Consider the following 23,004-nt stretch of genomic DNA (forward strand, 5'->3'; position numbering starts at 1 on the left):
AAGCCACAGATCTGAGCATCTCTGTTGGAACACAAGGCCAGAGCTTGGCTCTGGTCTCAGGCTTATGAGCCCATCTGCGTGCATGTGTGTGCATCACTGCATACTTCCTGCTGTGTGTCTTTCCTCAGGGCCCACTGGTTGTGAGCTCTGGCATTCGGCTGCCTGGACCTGCATACACACCACGTGAGTGTTCTTGGGTGCAAATGTAGGTCCACTGGGAAGAATGCAAGAAGCACTGAGGGTAGGACTCAGGATGAACCCAGGAGGCATTTCTGGGAGGGTCTACGGCTGCTAACCAAACGATTGGTGGTTTGAATCCACCCAGTGGCTGTTCATCAGTTCCCAAAAGGAGTACAGCCTAGAAAACCCTGTGAGTACTGAACATTTTGATCAAAGATTCTGTAGAAGAATCGTGATCAAAAGGGAGAAAATAAAGAACAGAATTTCAAATTCTCAGGGAATCCAGACTTCCTGGAGCCATGGAGGCTGGATGAACCCCTGAAACTACTGCCTTAAGATAATCTTTAAACCTTAAAGCCAAAATTATGCCCTGAAGTTTTCTTAAAGCCAGACAATAGTTTAGCTTAACTAGTAAAGGATGTTTGCCTTGAGCATGGTGCTTTTTTAAGATCTATCTATATGGGATCAAATTGACAACAGCAACTCAAAAGATTAGATAGGAAAATTAGGGGGCAGTAAGTTTATGTCAATGAGGGGAGGAACTATTCAGAAAAAGGGTGAGAATGGCTGCACAACTTGAAGAATGTAATCAACGTCAGTGAATTTCACATGTAGAAATCGTTGCATTGGTGTATGTTCTGCTGTGTATAGTCTGAATAACATCAACAAAACATAAAATAAATTATCCAAAGGGGGGGGAACCCTATGGGGCAGTTCTGCTGTCACATGGGGTCGCTATGAGTGGAACAACTCAATGTCCCCTAATGACAACAACACCCACTTCATAGGGTCGAAGGGAAGATTAAAGGAGAAAATGCTTTCAAAGCACTTAGCAGTTCCCAGAACATTAAAAAAAAAAAAAAAAAATCTATCGCCATCGAGTGGATTCCGACTCATTGCGAACTGCCCCACAGGGTTTCCAAGGCTGTAAATCTCTAAGAAAGCAGACTGCCACGTCTTTCTCCTGCAGAGCCACTGGTGGGTTCGCACCGCCAAGCGTTTCACCTCTGCGCCACCAGGGCTCCTATTAATACACCAGTAGCTGTTTGCTGCTCTTAAGAAATATTTATTCAGCGCCTACGTGGTGCCAAAGTTTTATCTATATTGACTGGACTTTCAAGCCTGTGGATCCCTTAGGAAACAGGGTTATTGTCTCATTTTGCTAATGAAGAACTCCGGCTCAGAGAGGACAAGTAAGGAGCGCGGGATCACGCAGGCAGGAAGGGCCTCAGGCAGGATTTAAACCCTGGGCACTGCGTGCACTTCCACACCTGGCTGAGATTCACTTTCCTGCTGACTGAATCTCCGCCTCCCCTCCCACCACCAACCCTCAGAGTTGCTGGGGTGGAAGAACCTGAACTCCAGGAAGGGAGGACAGGACTGGGGATACGACTCCTGGGTCTGATGAACATGGGCGCTAGAGGCCGGTGAGGGAGGGGGCAAATTCCAGGATCTGGGAATGGAGGTGGGTGGGAGTTCAGAATCCTGGTTCCTGGGAGGCGAGAGGGCTGGAGGCCCACACCTCTGTGCCTGGGAGAAGAGGGGATCTCGGTGGCGGAGGTGGAGAGGGACGGGTCCTAATTCCAGATCTCTGGGTCCCCGACTGTGGAACAGCGCTGGGTCTCTGACGCTTCGGTCCCGGGAAATCTCCCTCCTTCGCGGCGGCCGCGCGATTTCGGCTTTTGGGCCACAGGTTCGGAGAGGAGGAAGGGGGGGGTGCAGGAGGAGGAGCCGCGGACCTGCGACTGGGGGAGGGGGAGGAGCCGGGCGGGCACCGCGGCGGGCGCACGGAGCTGCTGCTGCGGCGGCGGTGGCTCCGGGTGAGTCCGCTCCTCCCCTACCCCTGCTACAGCCCCCGCCCCAGCCCTGTCCTGGGGGGCGCGGGAAGGTGCAGAGGCGCGTGGATCTCGGGCCGGGGACTGGGAGTGCTGCAGCGTTCGCGGGCCGCCCCGGGGGAGGGGCAAGTGGCCCTGGAATAGGGGGTCCCGTAACACCTGGGTGTACCCCACCCCTCGCCCACCCATACCCCAGCGTAGGGACAGTTTACACCCACCATTACCTCCATGGACTTAGGAATCCGCGGCCTCTCAAGGTCCCGGACATCGACCCCTTCCCTTGCAGAGCCTTGGGACCCCCGGCATCATAACCCCCCCGGCTCCAAAAAAATTCCCATCCTCTCTGCAGCCGGGAGAGGCATGAAGGACTTCAACTCCCAGCAGGCCCTGCAGCGCCGGGCCTATGAAGCCACAGCAGCGCGAGCGCGAGGGCTGCCGGGAGTCGTAGTCTCTAAGCTCTTCACAGGAGCTGGGGGCCCGGAGGTGGGAGGACCCCTCCTCCCCCGGGGGTAGCCTGGGGTCTGACAGCTGGCCCGGGTAGGGCAAGAGTGTGAGGTTCAGACTGAGCTTTTTGTCCCCGCCACAGTCCCCAGATCCGACACCCCCTCTCACCGCCCGGCGTGTGTGGGGACTGGTCCGCAGCCCCTTGTCTGCCCTACAACCCCCATGGGCTGCCGCCCGCCACCGCCTCCGCTGCCACCCAGGACACGGCAGGGATAAGCGCAGGTGAGTCTGAGCATGACTGTCTCGGAGTCCTGGCCTTCTGCAGCACCCTCCACGACACCTGTCCACTTGTGAGCCCTGATCTGTCTGTCCCTAATTTCTCCTGCACCGCCCCTCCTCCTTCCGTCCTCTCTCTGATGTCTGGCCCCAGACCATGGGCCCCTCATTCCCCCTCTCCTCACCCCTCTTTCCTGGTCCCCTCTCAGGTATGCCCCCCATCTGCCCTTCCTTTCTGGACCCACGTCTGCCTGCCCAGCTCTCCTCTACACCTTTGTTCATCCCTGGTCTCTGGCTATTATCTGTATGTCTGTCCTTTATTCCTGCATCCCACTGATTCTCCAGTCCACTGTTCCTCTCCCAAAGATATCTCTGTCCGCAATCCTCTGTCCACCCATCCCTTTCACCCCCATGAATGATACACCAGCTGACTCTTGATCTCAGTCCATCTCAAGTCTCAATCCCCGACTTTCCATCTGTCTGTTCATCTGTTCCTCTCTCCTCGGCCCTAGCTTGCCCTTCCCATCATCTCTGTCCCTGCTCCCCTCTTCTCTCCCTCCCTCAGCTTGGTTCCTATCTCTCCATCCTGCATCTCCTTCTGTCCCCAGGATGGAGTAGACACATCCATCTCTTCTCTCTCTCATTTCCATCCCTTTCCTATTCCTCTCTCTGCCTGCCTCAATCTGGCCTCCTATCTATTCCTCAGATACTCCAAGCTCTTTACCACTCTAAATGCCTGCTCATGCTGTTCCTGATGCCTGGAATTCTTTCCCCTACCCCATCCCAACTTCCCATGGCTGTCTCCATCTCGTCCTTCAGGCCTCCCTGACCAACCCCTCCCAGTTCCATCTTAGCACATTTTTCAAAGCACTTTTCACTGTTTGAGAGTATTTTGTTTGTTTATATTTGCTGGTTTACTTGTTTACTCTTTGTCATTCCTTGTGGGATTACGACACTAGGAAGCCAGAGAACGTGTGTGGTTGTTCCCCTGCTGTGTCTGCAGCGGCCAGAACGGTACCTGGCATGTAGTTGGCATTCAGTGTTGGTATTTGTTGAATGAATGAACGATGAATAGCTGTCAACTGTCTGTCCATCCTAAATTCTGTCCCTTTTTCTGTGTGCCCTGAATCTTTGTCTCCTTGTCTACACACCTTTTATCTTTACCCCCTTGAGTGGACTTCCCGGTATCTCCCCCCTTGTCCATTTGTCCCTGTTGTCTGCCCTCTTGTCCATTCATGTCAATCTCAACCTCCTTGTTTGTTCAACCCCTGTTACCATCTCCTGGTCTATCCACCCCTAATTTCTGTCCTGTTATATTTCTTCCTCTAACCTCTGTCACCTTGTCCGTTCATCCCTAATCTCTGCACCCTTGTCCACCTGCCCCTAATCTCTGTCCTCTTCCTATCCCTCCCCTACTTATCTCTTTCCACCCCTTATCTCTGCACCCCCACCAATCCCCTGTCCCCCATCCCATTCCCCATTGTCACCCTTGCCTGGGACCTCCCAAGCACAGGACCCGCCGGCCATCATGTCAGGAGACTACGAGGACGACCTCTGCCGGCGGGCACTTATCCTAGTCTCTGACCTCTGTGCGCGGGTCCGAGATGCCGACACCAGTGACAGGTGCCAAGAGTTCAACGACCTGCGGATCCGAGGCTATCCCCGGGGCCCAGATGCAGGTCAGCACCCCAGGCTGTCCCAGCCAGCCCCTTTCCTCTGCAACAGCCAGGGTTTCTGGAGATTCAGAGCAGGTCCACTCAGCTGTGTGTTCCCTGTGGGGCCAGCCCCTCTCAAAGTCTTGCCACCATCCTGCCTGCTGCTGGCATCTCAAACCTCTGATCTAAACAGAAGGAGCTGTGTGATCCATTTGATGCTTGTCTTTTGTTTGTTTGCTTTATAATATTTTATTGTGTTTTTGGTGAAAGTTTACACAGCAAATTAGGTTCCCACTTGACAATTTCTGTAAAAATGCACTCAGTGACATTAGTTACATTTTTCACAATGTGTCAACATTCTCTTTAATTGTGTTCTGGTTGTTCGGTTTTCAGTACCCTAGTTTCCCTGTCCCCTTATCTTCTCATCTTTGCTTTAGAGTAATTGTTCAACTTTTAGTTTCATATAGATGGGTTTTTAATGGATCACCATGCTCACGGGTAATATCCTTTATTTTGTATGCCAATCTGTTATTTCTCTAAAAGGTGACCTCAGGGGATAGTTTCAGTTCAAGGTTTCAAGAGTATTCTCAGGGTGATAGTCTCAGGGAGTCCTCTAGTCTCAACTGGTCCATTAAGTCTGGACTTTTTAAAAATTTGAGCTCTGTTCCACATTTTTCTTCCATTCTATCAGGGTCCGTCTATTGTGGCCCTGATCTGAATGGCCAGTAGTGGTAGCTGGGCACCATCTAGTTCTTCTGGTCTCAGGGTAGATGAGGCTGTGGCTTGTATAGGCTATTAGCCCTGTAGACTAGTTTCTTCTCTGAGACTTTGGGATCTTTTGGGTTTTGCTCTGTGAGTCCTCCCCACAACAACCCACCAAACATCTCCTTTCAGATATCTTTATGCATCGTGCATAGTGGCTAAAAGCACAGGCTCTGTGGGTTCAAATCCCACCTCCCCCACTTGCTAACTAGGTAGTCTTAAGCAAGCGACTCTTCTTTTGTGCCTCAGTTTCCTCATCTGGAAAATAGGAATAAATAATAAAAGTGACAACTTCATAGGGCAGGTGATAGACTCTAATGATACAACTCATGCAAAGTGCCTAGAACAATGCCTGGCACACAGAGATCATTCAATAAATGTTGAGGCTTATTTGAGCACCTACTGTGTTGCAGGCAGCATGTGAGATACTTTGCATATTTTTTAGCATTTTTTTTTATCGTGGTGAAGATATACACAATAAGGCATATGCCAATTCAAAAATTTCTACGTGTACAATTCAGTGACATTACATTCTTCACGTTGTGCACCCATTCTTGCTATCCTTTTCCAAATTCTTCCACCACTATTAATATACACTCAATGCCCTCTAAGCAAAAGATACTTTGCATATTTCATTGACCATGTACAGCGACCGTTGGTGATACCTATAATCCTCATTTACAATGAGGAAAATGAGGATCAGAAGGGTGACGTGACTTGCCCAAGGTCACACAGCTAGAAAGCAGCAGGGTTTTGAGGACTAGGAAATACTATTGGTCTCATTGTCCAGATGAGGAAACCCTCACTCTAGGAAGTGTGTGCTGGGAGATGATAAAAGCAGTCACATTGCTGTGTGCCAGGGCAGGGCTTGGTTTGTCACCTGTGGGATGGCCAGATGACAATGCTCTGAGATGGGCACTGTCATTATATCTCTTTTACACCTGACGAATAAGACCAGAGAGTTGCTGTCACTTGCTCCATCACACAGCCTGTAGGTAGCAGAGCCAGAGTTTGATCCTGGGTACCTAGAGCACCACTACAGTTTGGGAGCCCTGGTGGTCCAGTGGTTAAGCACTGGGCTGCTAATCGAAAGGTTTGTAGTTCAAACCCACCCAGCAGCCCCGTGGTGATCTGCTCCTGTAAAGATTGTAGCCTAGGAAACCTTATGGCGCAGTTCTACTCTGTCACATGGGGTTGCCATGAGTCGGAATAGACTCAGTGGCATCTAACAACAACAAACCATGCTCAGGTTCAGTGATTTAAAAGAAGGACTCACAGACCACAGAAAAGCCATTATACTCACGGTTATAACGTATTATGGCAAAAGGATACAGATTAAAATCAACAAAGGAAAGAAGTGCATGAGGCAGGGTCCAGGAGGGACCAAATATGAGATTCCAGTTTTCCTTGCCCAATGGAGTCATGGACAGCACTTAATTCTCCCAGCAATGATATGCAACTACATGCATGGAGTATTGCCAACCAGGGAAGCTCACCCAAGCTTTGGTGTCCAGACTTACTGGGGATCGTTGACATAGGCATGACTGACCACCCACACGGTTGACCTTATTCTCCAGCCCCTCCAGAAGTCAAGCTGATACCCTATAACCCAAGGGCCTCCACCATAAATCACATCTTTAACATAGACTATCTTTTTTTCTTTTTTTATCTGATGTGGCCCGAGGTCCCCAGTAAACAGACACTCTTGACAGGCAGGACATTCCAAGGGCTTGTAAGTTACCTCCTAGTCACATTTCTTCAAAAGTCTTCTGAGCCACCCCACTCCTGGTACCAATTATGGAATGAGCCAGAAACCTTTGTTGCAAGGAGCTAGTTTGTGCTCAAGTTTCTCTGAAAGGCATATCAGTACATAGTAGGCATTCAGAACATGTTAGCTATGTTGTTGGTGGTGTTGGGTACATGTAGTAACACCAATAGGATTTATTTTTGTAATAAAAATTCATATTTGAACTACCATTTATTGGGAAGCATTAAGGTGTTACAGCATAATGGTTAAGGGCATGAGCTCTAGAGCCAAGCACCCTAGGCTCAAATCCTGGCTCCACTGCTTACTGGCTGTATGACTTTAGGCAGGTGACTCTATATCTATTGACATCAATTTCCATTTGTGGAAAATGGAAATAATAATGTTGCCTGCCTTATAGAGCCTTCGTCAAGCTTAAGTAAGCTAATACCCATAAAACACTTAGGTATCTGGTATACAGTTATCACTCAATAAATTCTTGCTATTGTATCATGCAGCTATGCATACCTTTACCTTCTGAATTTCTTATAACCAATCTAAGAGTCAGGACTGATGTTTCTTATTTGGCAAATGAGGAATCAAGGGCTCAGAGTGGTTAAGACATGTTCCCAAATCTACACAGCAAGCTGTGATTTGAACCCTGGCCAGTCTCCCCTCTCCTTGATCATCTCTGAGCATTTTGGGAGACCTTGATCCTACCCAGGGAGCCCAGGTGGCACTTTGGTAAACCGCTTGGCTCCTAACCAAAAGGTCCGCAGTTTGAACCTACCAGCCACTCCAAAGAAGGAAGATGTGTCTGTCTGCCTCCCTAAAGATTACAGCCTTAGAAACCCTGTGGGGCAATTCTACTCTGTCTTAGAGGGTCGCTTTGAGTCGGAATTGACTGGATGGCAACGGGTTTGAGTTTTGATTTGGTCTTATGCATTGTGTCCTCTTATAGAAAGACAGTGTGGGCTAGTGATTAAGAGAATAAAATCTGGAGACAGACTGCTGGGTTCAAATCCCAGAGCTGTCATTTACTACCTGTGTTGCCTTAAACGAGGTGCTCAACCTCTCTGTGCTTCTTCTTTCAAATGGTTATATAGACATACATACCTCATAGACTTATGCGGTTTAAGTTAAGAAATGTGTATAAATTGCTTATGACAAAAAAAAAAAACCCAACAACAACAAAAAAATTGCTTATGACAATGTGTGGCAAATACTAAGGGTTAGCTCTTTGGGAAAAGCAGTAGGTGGATGAACCCCACCCTGACTCCTGACCTCTGTCCTCACCCCCTCCAGACATCTCCGTGAGCCTGCTATCGGTCATCGTGACGTTCTGTGGCATTGTCCTTCTGGGCGTCTCCCTCTTCGTGTCCTGGAAATTGTGCTGGGTGCCCTGGCGGGACAAAGGAGGCTCAGCAGTGGGCAGCGGCCCCCTGCGAAAAGACCTAGGCCCTGGGGTCGGGCTAGCAGGCCTGGTAGGCAGTGGCGGGCACCACTTGGGGGCTGGCCTAGGTGGCCATCCACTGCTGGGTGGCCCACATCACCATGCCCACACTGCCCACCATCCGCCCTTTGCCGAGCTGCTGGAGCCAGGCAGCCTGGGAGGCTCTGACCCCCCTGAGCCCTCCTACTTGGACATGGACTCATATCCAGAGGCTGCGGCAGCTGCAGTGGTCACTGGGGTTAAACCAAGCCAGACATCCCCTGAACTGCCCTCTGAGGGTGGGGCAGGTTCTGGGCTGCTCCTGCTGCCCCCCAGTGGTGGGGGCTTGCCCAGTGCCCAGTCTCATCAGCAGGTCACAAGCCTGGCACCCACCACCAGGTGAGAGAATACTGGGGCTTGGGGCCCACTCTGAACTCCTACTCTTCCTCTATGTTTGTTTCCCATCTGTGGCTCTCCTGAGTCCTGGGGAAAGAGAGGACTGGAGGTCCAGAGTCCTGAGTCCTGGGGCAGGAGGGGACTTGGGGTGTGGACACTGGGATCCTGGGGAAAGAGAAGGCTGGAACCCCAGATTCCTAGGTTTGAGGAATGACGGGTGGGGGTCTAGATGCCTGAGTCTGAAGGGGCGTGGGGGGCAGGACTTCTGTGTTTGAAGGAGAAGGGAGCTGGGGATCAAGACTCTTGGATCTGAGGGAAGAGGAAACTGGGGTCCAGGATTTTGGGGTCTCAGGGAGGAAGAATCTGGGGGTCCAAATTCCAAGATCAGGGAGGTGAAAGAAAATGAGGGTTGGACCTCTGAGTCCCTGAGGCACAAGGCAATTCATCCCTCTCTCTGTCTAAGCCAGGAGTAGTGGTGGGACCTGGAGTTCATTCATTCACTGTTCCTATTCTGCACATATATATTGAGCACCTAATATAAGCTGGAAGAAGCTCTGGTATCGCAATGGTTAAGCACTCAGCAGCCAACCAAAATATCGGTGGTTCGAACCCACCAGCAGCTCCACAAGAGAAAAGACCTGGTGATCTGCTCCCATAAAGATTTCAGCCCAGGGACCCTATGAGGAAGCTTTATTCTGCCCTATAGGGTTGCCTTGAGTCAGAATTGACTTGATGGCACACAACAACAACATGAGCTAGGAGTCCCTAGGGTGGCACAAACAGTTAAGCAATTTACTACTAACCGAAAGGTTGGCAGTTCAAACCCACCCAGGAGCACCTCAGAAGACAGGCCTGGTGATTTGCCTCAAAAAGGTCACAGCCTTGAAAACCCTGTGGTGTACACTTTGCACACACGGCATTGCCATCAGCTGGAACTGACTCCACTGCAACTGGTTTGGGTTTTGTTTTGTTTAATATTAGGCCCGAGCTGTGTGCCTGGAAAATGGTGGCGAGACAGGCTCTGCCCTGGTATCACTCAGAGCCCAAGGGAGATGGGCTGTTGAATCGGCCATCCCCATCGGGCCAGGTCAGAGTTGCAGACTGGGACTGAGGGAGTCCTGAGAAGGTCCTAGACCCGGATGAGAGGGGCCCAGGAGCTTCCTGGAGGTGGTGGTGTCTCAGCTAAGACCTGGAGGGTGAGGAAGAGTTAGCAAAGAGGGAGCAGTATGTGAGCTGGGCATTCCAGATGGAGGGAACAGCCTGTGCAAAGGCGAGAGTGGAAGGAAAGCGCAGTGCATTCTGGGAACAGCCTGTGCAAAGGCGAGAGTGGAAGGAAAGCGCAGTGCATTCTGGGAACAGCCAGTAGTCACTGTGGCTGGAGAGTAAGTTTGAAAAAAGAAGCTTGGGAGATGAGGCTGTGGACGTGGGTGGGGGCCAGACCATGCAGGGTCTTTTGCGCCAGGCTTTGTCCTGAGGGCACTAGGGAGCTACAGGAGGGCTGTGATCAGGGGAGGGGCAGAATCAGTGCTGGGTGTAGAAATACCCCTCTGGGGTAACATGGGAAATGGACTGGAGGAGAGAGTCCAGGCAAGACACCATAAGGCCAAGCAGGGGTTGTGGGGATGGAGAGGAGGGGGTGGAGACAGACGAGAGGAGGATGAGTGTGGGTAGACAGAGGATGGAAGAGGTAAGGACAGCACCCGGGGGGTCTGACCTGGTGATTGGGTAAATGGTGGGGCCATCAGAGGAAGTGTGAAGAGGAGTGGGTTTGAAGGAGATACTGAGATAACCTTGATCTTTGTGAGTGTGAGGGGCCTGGGGCAGCATCCAGGGAGGGGAAAAACAAACAAACAAACAAACCAAACCAGTTGCCCATCCAGTCAATTCTGACTCATGGCAACTCTGTGTGTATCAGAGTATAACTGTGCTTCATAGGGTTTTCGGTGGCTGATTTTTCAAAAGTAGACCACCAGGCCTTTCTTCCAAGGCACCTCTAGGTGGACTAGAACCATCAAAGTTTGGGTCAGCAGCCCAGCAGATTGGCAGTGGGGCGGGGTACGGGTGAGGGTGGGGAAGCAGCCTCCCAAAGGGATTGCCATGGCCCCAGAGGTTCATGGGAGAAGCGGTACTCCATCCACAGGGCTGGCCTGGAGCCCAGGGGCTCATGGGGAATGTAGTTTGAGTTCCAGGGGGAGGCCTTCTCAAGGATGATGGATACATAGGTCTGAGCTCCCATTATACTGATGAAGAAACTGAAGCTCAGAGGGGGCAAATGACCTACTCAAAGTCACCTTGGGAGCAAGGAGTGGCCAGATGATCCATAGCTGAACTCTCTCTCCCCTAAATCCCTTTCTACGACTCAGTACCCTCACTTCCCCCAGTCATGTGTCTGACAACTCAGCCTGTGCTGAGGCTGCCTTGGTGGAGCTCCATGTACAGTTGCTGCTGTTGAGCACTGCTCATCACCAGAGGCCCTGGATATGGTAGTCCATGCAGGAGAGGACAGGGCCCAGGCAGGGGTTGTGAGGATGGGAAACTTACGAAAGACAAAAGGGAAAGGACTTGGTGATTGGGAGAGAGGAAGCAGGATGACCCCTGGGTATTTGCCATGCAAATCTAGGTAGATGATGGGAAATCCAGAGGACTGAGTTTGGGAGAAGGTGCTGAGTTCAGGGGGGATGTGAGGGGTGTGTGGGGGTCTAGTGGATGGCTGAGGGCTGGGGGCTGAACCAGGCTGGAGCTCAGGAGATAGACTGAGCAGACACCAGCCTGTGGGTAGTCTTAGAAACCTGGGGTGTAGATGAGTTTGAGGGGGAGGAGAAAGGCGGGAGAAAGCATGGAAGTGAGGAGGGGAGAAGACAGGAGGAGATGATGGTGAAGATGGAGCTTTGGGCTTCACCATCACTTATCAGGAGAGACCAGTCCCTGGAGAAGGGCATCATGCTTGCTAAAGTAGAGGGTCACTGAAAAAGAGGAGGACCATCAACGAGATGGATTGACACCAAGGTTGCAACAATGGGCTCAAGGATAATGACTGTGAGGATGGCACAGGACTGGGCAATATTTTGTTCTGTTATACACAAGGTCACTGTGGGTTGGAACCAAATGGAAAGCACCTAACAACAACAACTCTTATGGACAGCTGGGGAACAAAGAAAAGAAGAGAGGAAGAAAGGGAGGAAGGGAGTGAGAAGGAAGAGGAAAATTCTAGGCCAGGGTGGAGGGAAGGTCACGTGGGACAGTATGAGGCCTGAGCTGGGGCCTGGGCTGTGGGGATGGGGAGGAGAGGAAGAGTTGGAGAGATTTCCAGAAGGGCATATGGGAGTTCATAGAGGGAACCCAGGGGCTGTGTGGGGACCCAGCGGTTCAAGGAGAAGTTGCTCTGGGTCACCACTTGGAGGCTGGGAGGAAGTTTCTAGAGGCTGGAGACAGTTCAGAGGTGAGGATAATCTCCCCCAGGCAGATGGAGAAACTGAGATTCAGAGAGCACAAGTGACTTGGCTTAAAGTCACATAGTGAGCAAGGGTGGGGATTGGGGCCTCCTGCTGTGGAGGGTTGAAGAAGAGGTAGTCACAGGTGGGAGGTGCTGACCCCACCTCGGTCTCCCCACATTGCCCCCGCCTCAACAGGTATCCGGCCTTGCCCCGGCCCCTCACCCAGCAAACCCTGACTCAGCAGCCTGACGCAGGCTGTGAGGAGCGGCCACCAGCCCTTCCCTTACCCCTGCCCGGCGGTGAGGAGAAGGCCAAGCTCATTGGGCAGATCAAGCCAGAGCTGTATCAGGGCGCCGGGCCGGGCGGGCGCCGTGGCGGCGGGGCCCCAGGCTCGGGCGAGGCAGGGGCACCGTGTGGCCGCATCAGCTTTGCCCTGCGCTACCTCTATGGCTCCGACCAGCTGGTGGTACGCATCCTTCAGGCCTTAGACCTCCCAGCCAAGGACTCCAACGGCTTCTCGGACCCCTACGTCAAGATCTACCTGCTGCCCGATCGCAAGAAAAAGTTTCAGACCAAGGTCAGGGCCTTGGGCTGAACGTCTGGGTCTCGCGGAGGAGCTGGGGGTCCAGACTCCCGGGTCTGAGGGAAGAGGGGCCTGGGAGCCCTGGACTCCTGGGTGCCGGGGAGGAGGGGGCGGTGGGCATCGTGTCTTTCTCCCTCTCCACCCCCACCAGGTGCACAGGAAGACCCTGAACCCCGTGTTCAACGAGACGTTCCAGTTCTCCGTGCCCCTGGCTGAGCTAGCGCAGCGGAAACTTCACTTTAGCGTCTATGACTTTGACCGCTTCTCACGGCATGACCTCATTGGCCAGGTGGTGCTGGACAACCTCCTGGACCTGGCTGAGCAGCCTCCCGACCGCCCTCTCTGGAGGGACATCGTGGAGGGCGGCTCGGTCAGTGTCCTGCGTCCTGCTGGTCCCTTCCCTGACCTCCCCCTTCCTGGAGACGCCAAACCCCTTGGTTTGCAACCTCCTTACCCTCTGACTTCATAACCTTCTAACGTCAGGACCCCGACTTCTTTTTTCTTTAAACATTTACTTTACTGAGAGATATTGCAAACATAAAAGCAATAATGGAGAGTGATGGTAGGGTCAGCCATGTCCCCAGCATGTTAAATAGTAATGTGGTGCCTTAACCCAAAAGTTCCCAACTGCTGACCCTTTTGAGTCCCTGGTTAGCACAAACAATTTGTGTTTGGCCACTAACCTAAAGGTTTTCGGTTCAAATCCACCAAGTGGCACCTCGGAAGAAAGGCATGTGGACCTGCTTCTGTAAAGATTACGACCAAGGAAACCCTATGGAGCAGTTCTACTGTGTAACACACAGAGTCACCATGAGTCAAAATCGACTCAACGGCAGTGGGTTGGTTTTTTTTGTTTTTTTTTTTAAACCCCCTTTGACTTCTAATGGAGCCCTGGTGGTGTAGTGGTTAAGAGCTCAGCTGCTAACCAAAACGTTGGCTGTTCAAATCCACCAGCCGCTCCTTGGAAACACTATGGGGCAGTTCTACTCTGTCCTGTAGGGTCCCCATGAGTCAAAATTGACTCAACAGCAATGGGTTTGGTTTTGGTTTTGTTTTGACTTCTAATAACAATCAGGAAAATAGTAATATGCCCCAAGTACCCACCAGCTGGCTTTATCCAATCTCAACTCCCTGCCATGACACATGACTTTTACTCTCCGTCCCCCACTTTCTGACCCTCAGACTTCCTGATCCCAGAGTTCTTGGGCTTATGCTTTTCCAACTTCCTCCCACTTTCCAAACTCCTAACTTCCTGATGTCTAGACTTCTAGATCCCCCAACCCCTCCCATATCTGTACTTCTTAATTTTCTAAACCACTGACCTCCAAAACTTCTGTTTCTTCACTGTCCCCACCCAGATCCTAATAGCCTGATCCCTCCAGGCCTCAGACATACTGGGATCCCCAATACTCTGATACCCCACAATTCCCTTAGCAGCCTGACTGTAGGACCCCAACCTCCAGCATCCCCACTGGCCCCCTCCATTTCGTATGACCTCCACCCTCTGGCCCCTCAATCTCCTGTATGCCCAACTCCACCCCCAGCCCAGCTTATAGGTCCCCATTGGGTGTCCTGATCCCTTCTGCCCCCCAAGCCCCAGACCCCCAGCCCCAATGTGTGGATTTCCCAGTTTTCCAACTTTCTGTCAAGCTGGAGTATCAGTGTGTGTTTGTATGTAGGGGGATTGAGCCCTAGCTTCATGTCAGGAGAGAGCTGTAGCTGCCCACCAGATGACCACGTTCAGCCTCACTTTCCCCAGCTGTGCAATGATATAGTTAAACCTGATGCCCAGGGCCCTTCCCTCGGTCACCTTCATAAGGCCTTTCCCCATGCTTGCTTAGTACCCCAAGCCCAGCTTCTGAGAACCGAGTGCCAAGTTGCAGGGTCCCCCACACTACTCCCAGGGCCCCGAACTGTCCCACCAACCCCTAGTCCCTGTCATTGCTCATGGCAGCCCCATGCAAGGGCCCCTTTCTGCATTCATCTTTCTCTCCTTGTATCTGTCGCTTCTCATTTCCCACCTCATTATCACTAGAGGAGATTGGGTGGTGCAAAAGGCTTACAATGTGCTGCTAACCTAAAGGTTGGAAGTTCGAACCCACCCAGCAGCGCTGCAGAAGAAAGCCTTGGCGAATTACTTCCGTAAAGATTACAGCCCAGAAAACCCTGAGGGTCACAGTTCTACTCTGTAAAACATGGGGTTGCCATGAGTCAGAATTGACGCAAGGGCAATGGGCTTGTTTTTTATCATCACTCAATGTCTTCACTCATTCATTCATTTCAGGGCTTTGAACTGGTTCCCAGGAAGTTGTATGTAAGAATCCCCTGGGGATCTTGTTAAAATGTAGATCCTGATTCAGTATATCTGAGGTGGAAATGCAACTTATCAGCAGGGGATCGAGCCAGAACTAACGCTTTGAAGCCCTGATTCAACTACTTTTTCAAAATTGGAGCCTGGGGACCCCAGACAGGCCTTGGGAGCTCCTGATCTGGGTTGTCATGCAGATTGCTGTCAGGGGACAGTGTTATAGGGGCACACAAGAGGGGTATCAACTCAGGCTTTAGGGGACCTGGAAGCTTCTGGGAAGAGGTGACAACTAAGCTGAGTCTTGAAGAGTGGGGAGGAGGCGGGAGAGAAGGCTATTGATGCAGAGGGGACAGCCTGGGCAAAGGCCCTGAGGGCAGTGAGTGCTGGGAGTCCAGGGACCTCGGCTGGGTCAGTGTGCTTGGGAGGCAGGGGCCAAGATGAAGCTTCCTCTCTCTTGGTCTGTCCCTCTCTCTCTGGGTCTCTGTTCCCCTCTCTATCCAGTTTCTGTCGCCATCTCTCTGGGTCTCTGCCACCTCTCTCTGGATCTCTGTCCCTCTCTCTCTGGGCCTCTGTCCTTCCCTCTCTGGGTCCCTATCCTTCTCTTTTTGAGTCTCTGTTACCCTCTGTCTCTGGGTTTCTGTCCCCTTCTCTCTCTCTGGGTTTCTGTCCCCTTCTCTGTCTCTGGGTCTCTGTCCCCCTATCTCTACATTTCTGTCCCCCTCTCCCTCTCTGGGTCTCCGTGCCCCTCTCTCTCTCGGTCTCTGTCTCTGTCCCCCTCTGATCTCTGTTCCCCTTTCTCTGAGTCTCTGTCTCCCTCTCCCTCTCCGTGTCTCTGTTCCTCTCTCTCTCTCTCAGTCTCTGTTCCCCCCTCTTTCTGAGTCTCTGTCTCCCTCTCTCTGGGTCTCTGTCCCCTTCTCTCTCTGATCTCTGTCCCCCTCTCTCTGGGTCTCTGTCCCCATCTCTGTCTGATTTCTACCCCTCTCTCTGGGTCTCTGTCTTTCCCGCTTTGGGACTCTCTACGTCTTTCCAACTGTATCTCTCAGTGTGTTGGCTTCTTTCTCGCTCTGTTTCTCACTGTGGTCTGTCACCCTTTCTTCTTATTATTCCCCCTCCCCCACACTCATGCCTCTTCCCGTCTTCCCGGCAGAACAAATAGGCTTTGACAGTCCTGGAGGGCGGGTGGGAAGCAGGCAGCTGTGGCTGGGGAGTTACCAGGCTTTGGCCCAGAGTCAAATTGTTAAGTGGATTGGAAGCCTGAGCCCTGGATGTCAGGAGAGGAGTGCCTGAGGCAGGAGACAGGAAAGAAAATCTGAGAATGACAGGGAGGAGACTGAGGCAGGACACTTCTGACTCCGTTTCCTCAACTGCAGGAAAAGGCAGATCTTGGGGAGCTCAACTTCTCACTCTGCTACCTCCCCACCGCTGGGCGCCTCACCGTGACCATCATCAAAGCCTCTAACCTCAAAGCGATGGACCTCACTGGCTTCTCAGGTGGGTCTGGCTGCAGGGCTGGGGGGTCAGGATGACTGGGTCAGAGGGAGGAGGGGGCATCAGGGTATCTGCGTCTTGAGGGGAGTGTCAGGACTCCTGAGTCTGAGAGAGAAGGGGGCTGGGGGCCCGTTCAGCATTCTCTATCCCTGCCCCCAGACCCCTATGTGAAAGCCTCTCTGATCAGCGAGGGGCGGCGTCTGAAGAAGCGGAAAACTTCCATCAAGAAGAACACGCTGAACCCCACGTACAACGAGGCGCTGGTGTTCGACGTGGCCCCAGAGAGTGTGGAGAACGTGGGGCTCAGCATCGCAGTGGTGGACTACGACTGGTGAGCAGAGCCATGGGCGGGGGGGAGGGTGGGGGGATGGTGCATGCCCACCTCACACCCTTTGCATGTGCTCATCTTCCCCGCCCCCCCAGCATCGGCCACAACGAGGTGATCGGCGTGTGCCGCGTGGGACCCGACGCCGCCGACCCCCACGGTCGCGAGCACTGGGCTGAGATGCTAGCCAACCCCCGCAAGCCTGTGGAGCACTGGCATCAGCTGGTGGAGGTGAGTAAGGCCGCCCCTCCATTCACCAGCTCACTTCTTTGCCCCTTCATTCATGCGACAAACCTGTCTCTATGGGCTCCAGAGCCAAACTGCTGAGGTTGGAATCCCTGATCAACCGTCTTTAGCTGTGTGACTTTGAGCAAGTTAGTTAACCTCTCTGTTCCTCCCCCCACCCCGCCCCCACTGGAACACGGGGCTGTTAATTACATCTACAGGTGCCTGGTGGTACATAAAGTTTGCTGTCAGCTACTAACCTAAAGGTTGGCGGTTCAAACCCAGTGGCACCACCAATGGAAGAAAGGCCTAGCAATCTACTTCCATAAAGATTACAGCCAAGAAGACCCCATGGAGCAGTTCTACTCTGTAACACCTGGGATCACCATGAGTCAGAATCGACTAGATGGCAACAGGTTTGACTTTCTGGTAATACAGAATCTACCAGTTAGAATAAATGTGAGGATTCAGTGTTTTACTACAGAATGTGTGCCTATCACTTAATAAGTGCTCAAAAATGGTCAGTCACTGTTATTATTATTGGTGGCAGTGGTGGTTCCAGGCCAATGCACCTCGTGTGCAGACACCACCCGTCTGTCAGTGGAGGCTTACATGTTGTTATGATGCTGACCAGGTTTCAGTAGAGCTTCCAGACTAAGACAGACTAGGAAGAAAGGCCCGGTGATCTACTTTCCGAAAATCAGCCCGTAAAAGTGGTCAGATCCCCAACCGATCACGGGCATGGCACAGGACCGGGCAAGGTTTTGAACCATTGTGCATGGGTTGCCATGAGTTGGGGGTGATTCATCCTACAGCTAACAACAACTGTTGTTGTGATTATTACCCATGATTAAAAAAAAAACCCAAAACCAAACCCATTGCCGCTGAGTCAATTCTGACTTACAAGAACCCTATATGACAGAGTAGAACTGCCCCAAAGGGTTTTCTAGGCCGTGATCATTATGGGAGCAGATTGCCAGTTCTTTCTCCTGGGAAGCCACTGAGTGGGTTGGAACCACCAACCTTTCGGTTGGCAGCCGAGCTCCTAACCATTGTGCCACCAGGGCTCCTGTTTACTGGGAAGAGTTCAGCAATTTCTTTTAAAATAATGACTAAAAAAAGAATAAGGTAAAATAGGATAGATTAGAAAATATCATAATAGAGCACCCATCCTAAGGATCATGGTGTCATTTTTTTTCCCCCCTGTGGATTTTAGTTCAAAAAGTGTGGAGGTCCTGGAAATTGAAGGGGTCCAGATGTGTGTGTGTGGCAGAAGGTACCTTTTAGATTAAGGGGTCAGGGAGGGCCTCTCTGAGGAGGTGACAGTTGAGCAGAAACCTGGAAGTTAAGGAGTGGACTCTGGTGAAGATTGGAAGGAGAAAGATGAAGGGAAAGGGTACTGCATAACCAGTGTCTTGGTTACCTAGTGCTCCTGTAACAGAAATATCACAAGAGGGGTGGCTTTAACAAACACAAATTTATTTTCTCACAGTTGAGGAGGCTTGAAGTCTGAATGCAGGGCGCCGACTCTAGAGGAAGGCTCTCTCTCTGTCAGCTCTGGGGGAAGGTCCTCGTTCCTTGGTTCCTTGGTGATCTTCATGTGGCTTGACAACTATCTTCCCCCATCTCTGCTTACTTCTCTGCTCGTTTTTATATCTCAGAGGTGATTGGCCTAAGACACACTCTACACTAATACTGCCTGTTATGGATTGAATTGTGTCCCCCAAAAATATGTGCATCAATTTGGCTAGGCCATGATTCCCAGTGTTGTGTGATTGTCCACCATTTTATCATCTGATGTGATTTTCCTGTGTGTTGTAAATCCTGTATCTATGATGATAATAAGATGGGATTAGTGGCAGTTACATTAATGAGCCAGGGCTCAATCTACAAGATTAGATTATGTTTTAAGCCAATATCTTTTGAGACATAAAAGAGAGAAGGGAGAAGAGAGACATGGGGAACTCATACCACCAAGAAACAAGAACCAGGAGAATAGCGCGTCCTTTGGACTTGGCATCCCTGTGCAGAGAAGCTCCTCGACTGGGGAGGATGGATGACAAGGACCTTCTCCCAGAGCCAGCAGAGAGAGAAGGCCTTCCCCTGAAGCTGGCACCCTGAGTTCGGACTTCTAGCCTCCTAGGTTGTGAGAGAATGGATTTCTCTTTGTTGAAACCATCCACTTGTGGTATTTCTGTTATAGCAGCACTAGATAACCAAGATGCTGCTTCATTAATGTAACTAAAAACCCCATTCCCAAATGAGATTATAACCACAGGTATACAAAAAAAAAAAACAAGCCTGTTGCCGTCGAGTCCATTCCGACTCATAGCGACCCTACAGGACAGAGTAGAATTGCCCCATAGAGTTTCCAAGGAGCGGCTGTAGATTTGAGCTGCCGACCTTTTGGTTAGCAGCTGAGCTCTTTACCACTGTGCCGCCAGAGCTCCAACCACAGGTATAGGGGTTAGGATATACAACAAGTATTTTGGGGGGACAGAGTTCAATCTACAACAACCAGGAAGCAGAGAACCACCAGTTGTGGAGTCGACTCTGACTCATGATGGCCCCATATGTGTCAGAGTACAACTGTGCTCCACTGGGTTTTCAATGGTTGATTTTTCAGAAGTAGACTGCCAGGCCTGTTTTCTGAGGTGCCTTTGGGTGGACTTGAACCTCCAACCTTTCTGTTAGCAGTTGAGTGCATTAAACATTTGTACCACCCAGGGACTCCAGGAAGCAGGGAAAGGCTGGGCATTTTTCAGGAGCAGTGAGGAGGAGGCTGGGACAGAGAGCCAGGAGCAGAGGGTTGGGAGGTGAGGGCTGGGGCAGGGGGGCGGATCACATGGGGCCATGTGGGTCACGTGACAACAAGCAGGCTACTTATTAAATTAAAATCATTTAAGACTATTACAAATCAAGAGAAATTGTCCATCAGCCATTCTCTTATTTGAAAATGAAGAAAGCAAAGGAGTCGATTTTGAAAACATGACTGACAAGCTTGCTTTTGTTAAAACCAAAAAAATAAAACTACAATAAATTTTATTTGGGGGTATAGATGAGATATTTCAAGTTAGAATAATGTGAATTTCAGTACAGTTACTTTTCTTTCATTTTTTCAATGAGTTTAATGTTCTGGAAAAAATTGACCATAAAAAAAAAAGACATGAAACATGTAATAGGGAAAAAATAACCATTTAAAAAGACATAAAAATGTATATAACAGGGATTGTTAAAGAAAATACCTCACCTATCCCCACCCTGTTTAAACTTAACTCTTAACCCTTCACAGAAACTAAAAACTCACGAGGTAAGGCAGCTCTGGGGGAAGTTTAAAAAATTAGATGAGCCATAGCTAGCCTATAGAATGCAGGCACGCGCACTTAATAAACCAACCAAGCTGCCTCCTGCCAATAAAGTGAATGACAGCCAATCATTTTAAATTGTCCTTTTGGGAAATCACCTAACAGTTTGCACTGTGTGTAAAAAAAAAAATGTAAGCTGATCAAAATTGTAATGTGCCGAGCTCATCTCTTTAGAGGGGTGCTTCCATTCCCAAACAGTTTTTTCCCCCCACCCAATAAAACCTTTTAACTCTAGTTGGCTTATTGATCAGATGTTTTTTCTGACGACAAAATGCACGTTTTTCCTTTTGTCTCAGGCCCCAAGACAGCATGGATTGACCTTTATTTAAAATTTTGATATTTTGTTCATCATGGCCTGTTTTGTTGCATTTTTTTTTTTTTTAATACTGCATTCAGATATTATTTATCTCGATTACTGAGTTGTTGGTGCCCTGTTAAGGTTTACACCCAGGGTGAATGCCTCGCTTGCCTCACCCTAGTCTGGGCCTTAAGGAGCCCTGGTGGTGCAAAGGTTAAGCACTCAACTGCTAAGCAAAAGCTTGGTAGTTCGAACTCATCGAGTGATTCCTTAAGAGAAAGACCTGGCGACCTACTTCTGTAAAGGTTAGAGCCAAAAAAAAAAAAAAAACACCCTAGGGAGCAGTTCTACTCCGTCACATGAGCTCACTGTGAGTTGAAATCGACTTGTCAGCACCTACCAACAACAACAGCCTGTGCCTTGCTTTGGACTGTTTTCTGAGTGTGATGAGGAGCTATGGAAGGGATTTAAGCATTGGAGCACGGAGCTCAGATTTGAGTTTTCAAAAGACTGACTTTTCTTAGGTGGACAAGATGGTGGTTACTCCTTCCTTGTCATTTACTTTTACCCTGAGTCAGTCCACTGTCTTCTCCAGAAGCCCCCCGCCCATCTCCCTCTGTGTGCCACAGTCCATGCTGGGCACAGAGAGAAGTCATCCCAGGCCTGGCCCTCACCCTGAGTTTCAGCCAGTATTACTAGTATGACCCCAGAGGGTCTTTCTATACCCAGAACTGGCCTGCCCCACTCCTGCTCACACCCCTCCTGTGGCTCCCCAGTATCCCCAGCATAAAGTCCCAGCCCCACTGAGGCCCTGCAGGGTCTGCCTCTTCCACCCCTGCAGCCTCATCTCTCCCCACACTTCCAGTGACTTCTCTTCTTCGTGCCTCAGTTTTCCCATCTGTAGAATAGGGTTGTAATATCACTGGCCCCATCCCTTCAGAGCTGAGTGAAGACAGAGCCCTATAAATGCTGAAACAGGCCTGACTATTAGTGATGGTGCCTCTGTCCCTCTCTCCTGAACCTTCTGGATTTCCCCCTTCAGGAAAAGACTTTGACCAGCTTCACAAAAGGCAGCAAAGGACTGTCAGAGAAAGACAACTCAGAGTGAGGGGTAAGGAGCCTAGATAAGGGAGGAGAAGCTGGCGGCCTGGACTCCTGGGTCTGAGGGAGGAGGGTACTGTGGTCCTGGACTCCTGGATCTGAGCGGGGAGGTGACCAATGCCAGGGCTCCCGAGTCAGGTGGAGGAGGGGACTGGCGTTCGGATTCTTGGGTCTGATGAAGGAGGAGGCTCGGGACCAGGACTCCTGGGTCTGAGGGAGGTGGGGCTGGAGGCCTGGACTCTTGGGTCTGAAAGTATTGGGGCTCGGGACCAGGACTCCTGGGTCTGGGGAAGAGAGGCTAGGACTCCCAGGTCTGAGAAAGGAAAGGCTCAGGACAGGACTCCTGGGTCCCTAGGGTGGTGATGGAGCTGCATAGCTCCTAGGCTCACTTCTGCCATCTCTGACTACCCCTCCCCTGCCCCATCCCACAGGTCTGGCGTAGGCCTGGGATTGGACCAGGCCCCTCAGGACCCCATCCCTTCCTGCCCGGACCGTGAATTCATCTCCTTGAAGCCATAACGTCCGAGCTGCGTGGTGCGGGGCAGCCCTGGGCCTCATCTTTCCCACCCCCAGAGGTGTGAGGGCGGGAGGCAGGCCGGTCCAGCTCCCTGTTTCAGGGTGGGGGGCATTCAGTCTCCAGGGTGGGGGCCATTCAGTCTCCACTGTGTCAGTCTTCCTTTCTCCAGGGGTCCCCTTCGAGGCGAGGGGCCATGCATGTTGGGGGACCCCTGCCCCCTAAAACCCTCTCTCTATCTGTCCCTTTGCTGTTTGTCTAAGACTTGGTGTCCTGACCCCTGTTGTCTCTGTGAATGTCAACGGACCAATCCTGTGTTTCCCCAGACACACACACACCTGTGTCCTGTGTACACCCTTCTGTCTGCCCCACCCCGCGTCTGGCCAATCACCCCAACTGCTGCTGCTATCGACGCCAGAATAAACACACACCATGGGTCTCACTCCACATAGGGCTTGTGTCCTCTCTGGGACTGGGAAGCTGGGCTGGAACACACTGGCTCTGTGTTCAGACAAATGTCTTTTTCAGTTGCTGACTGGGTGACCTTGGACAACTTAATTGATCTGAGCTTTGCTTCCTAAATATTATATTATCTGGGACCATTTGGAGAATAGGAGACAAAATGGAACCCAAACTACC

At 51.1% G+C, this 23,004-nt stretch overlaps 1 protein-coding gene across 8 annotated transcripts; it reads left to right on the plus strand.

Annotated features, from left to right (window-relative positions):
• Window positions 1-1,514: 1,514 nt before the first annotated feature.
• Window positions 1,515-23,004, plus strand: SYT3 (synaptotagmin 3). 8 transcript variants are annotated; one of them, XR_007519353.1, is made up of 14 exons: window positions 1,515-1,607; window positions 1,795-1,873; window positions 2,302-2,498; window positions 2,602-2,741; window positions 4,249-4,414; window positions 8,202-8,727; window positions 12,354-12,735; window positions 12,893-13,111; window positions 16,420-16,540; window positions 16,697-16,868; window positions 16,961-17,093; window positions 21,793-21,861; window positions 22,283-22,426; window positions 22,894-23,004. XR_007519353.1 is itself a non-coding variant. In XM_049901523.1 (13 exons), the coding sequence occupies exons 5-12, from the start codon at window positions 4,264-4,266 to the stop codon at window positions 21,856-21,858; spliced, it is 1,770 nt and encodes a 589-aa protein (XP_049757480.1). In that variant the 5' UTR covers window positions 1,515-1,607; window positions 1,768-1,873; window positions 2,302-2,498; window positions 2,602-2,741; window positions 4,249-4,263; the 3' UTR covers window positions 21,859-21,861; window positions 22,283-23,004. The 8 variants fall into 8 exon arrangements, 7 of the variants coding, with proteins under 7 accessions (XP_049757480.1, XP_049757481.1, XP_049757478.1 ...); XM_049901523.1 differs by having other exon boundaries at window positions 1,768-1,873; window positions 22,283-23,004; XM_049901524.1 differs by having other exon boundaries at window positions 4,244-4,414; window positions 22,283-23,004.

The sequence above is a fragment of the Elephas maximus genome, chromosome 11 (assembly GCF_024166365.1).
Source record: "Elephas maximus indicus isolate mEleMax1 chromosome 11, mEleMax1 primary haplotype, whole genome shotgun sequence".
NCBI classification, from domain to species: Eukaryota; Metazoa; Chordata; class Mammalia; order Proboscidea; family Elephantidae; genus Elephas; species Elephas maximus.

Bases quoted from the DNA above. Each gene is read 5' to 3' on its own strand.
- SYT3 (XM_049901523.1), top strand. From the start codon at position 4,264: ATGTCAGGAGACTACGAGGACGACCTCTGCCGGCGGGCACTTATCCTA. The intron at 13,112-16,419 runs GTCAGTGTCCTG...CCTCAACTGCAG, and splicing joins ACATCGTGGAGGGCGGCTCG to GAAAAGGCAGATCTTGGGGA. The intron at 16,869-16,960 runs GTGAGCAGAGCC...CCGCCCCCCCAG, and splicing joins GCAGTGGTGGACTACGACTG to CATCGGCCACAACGAGGTGA.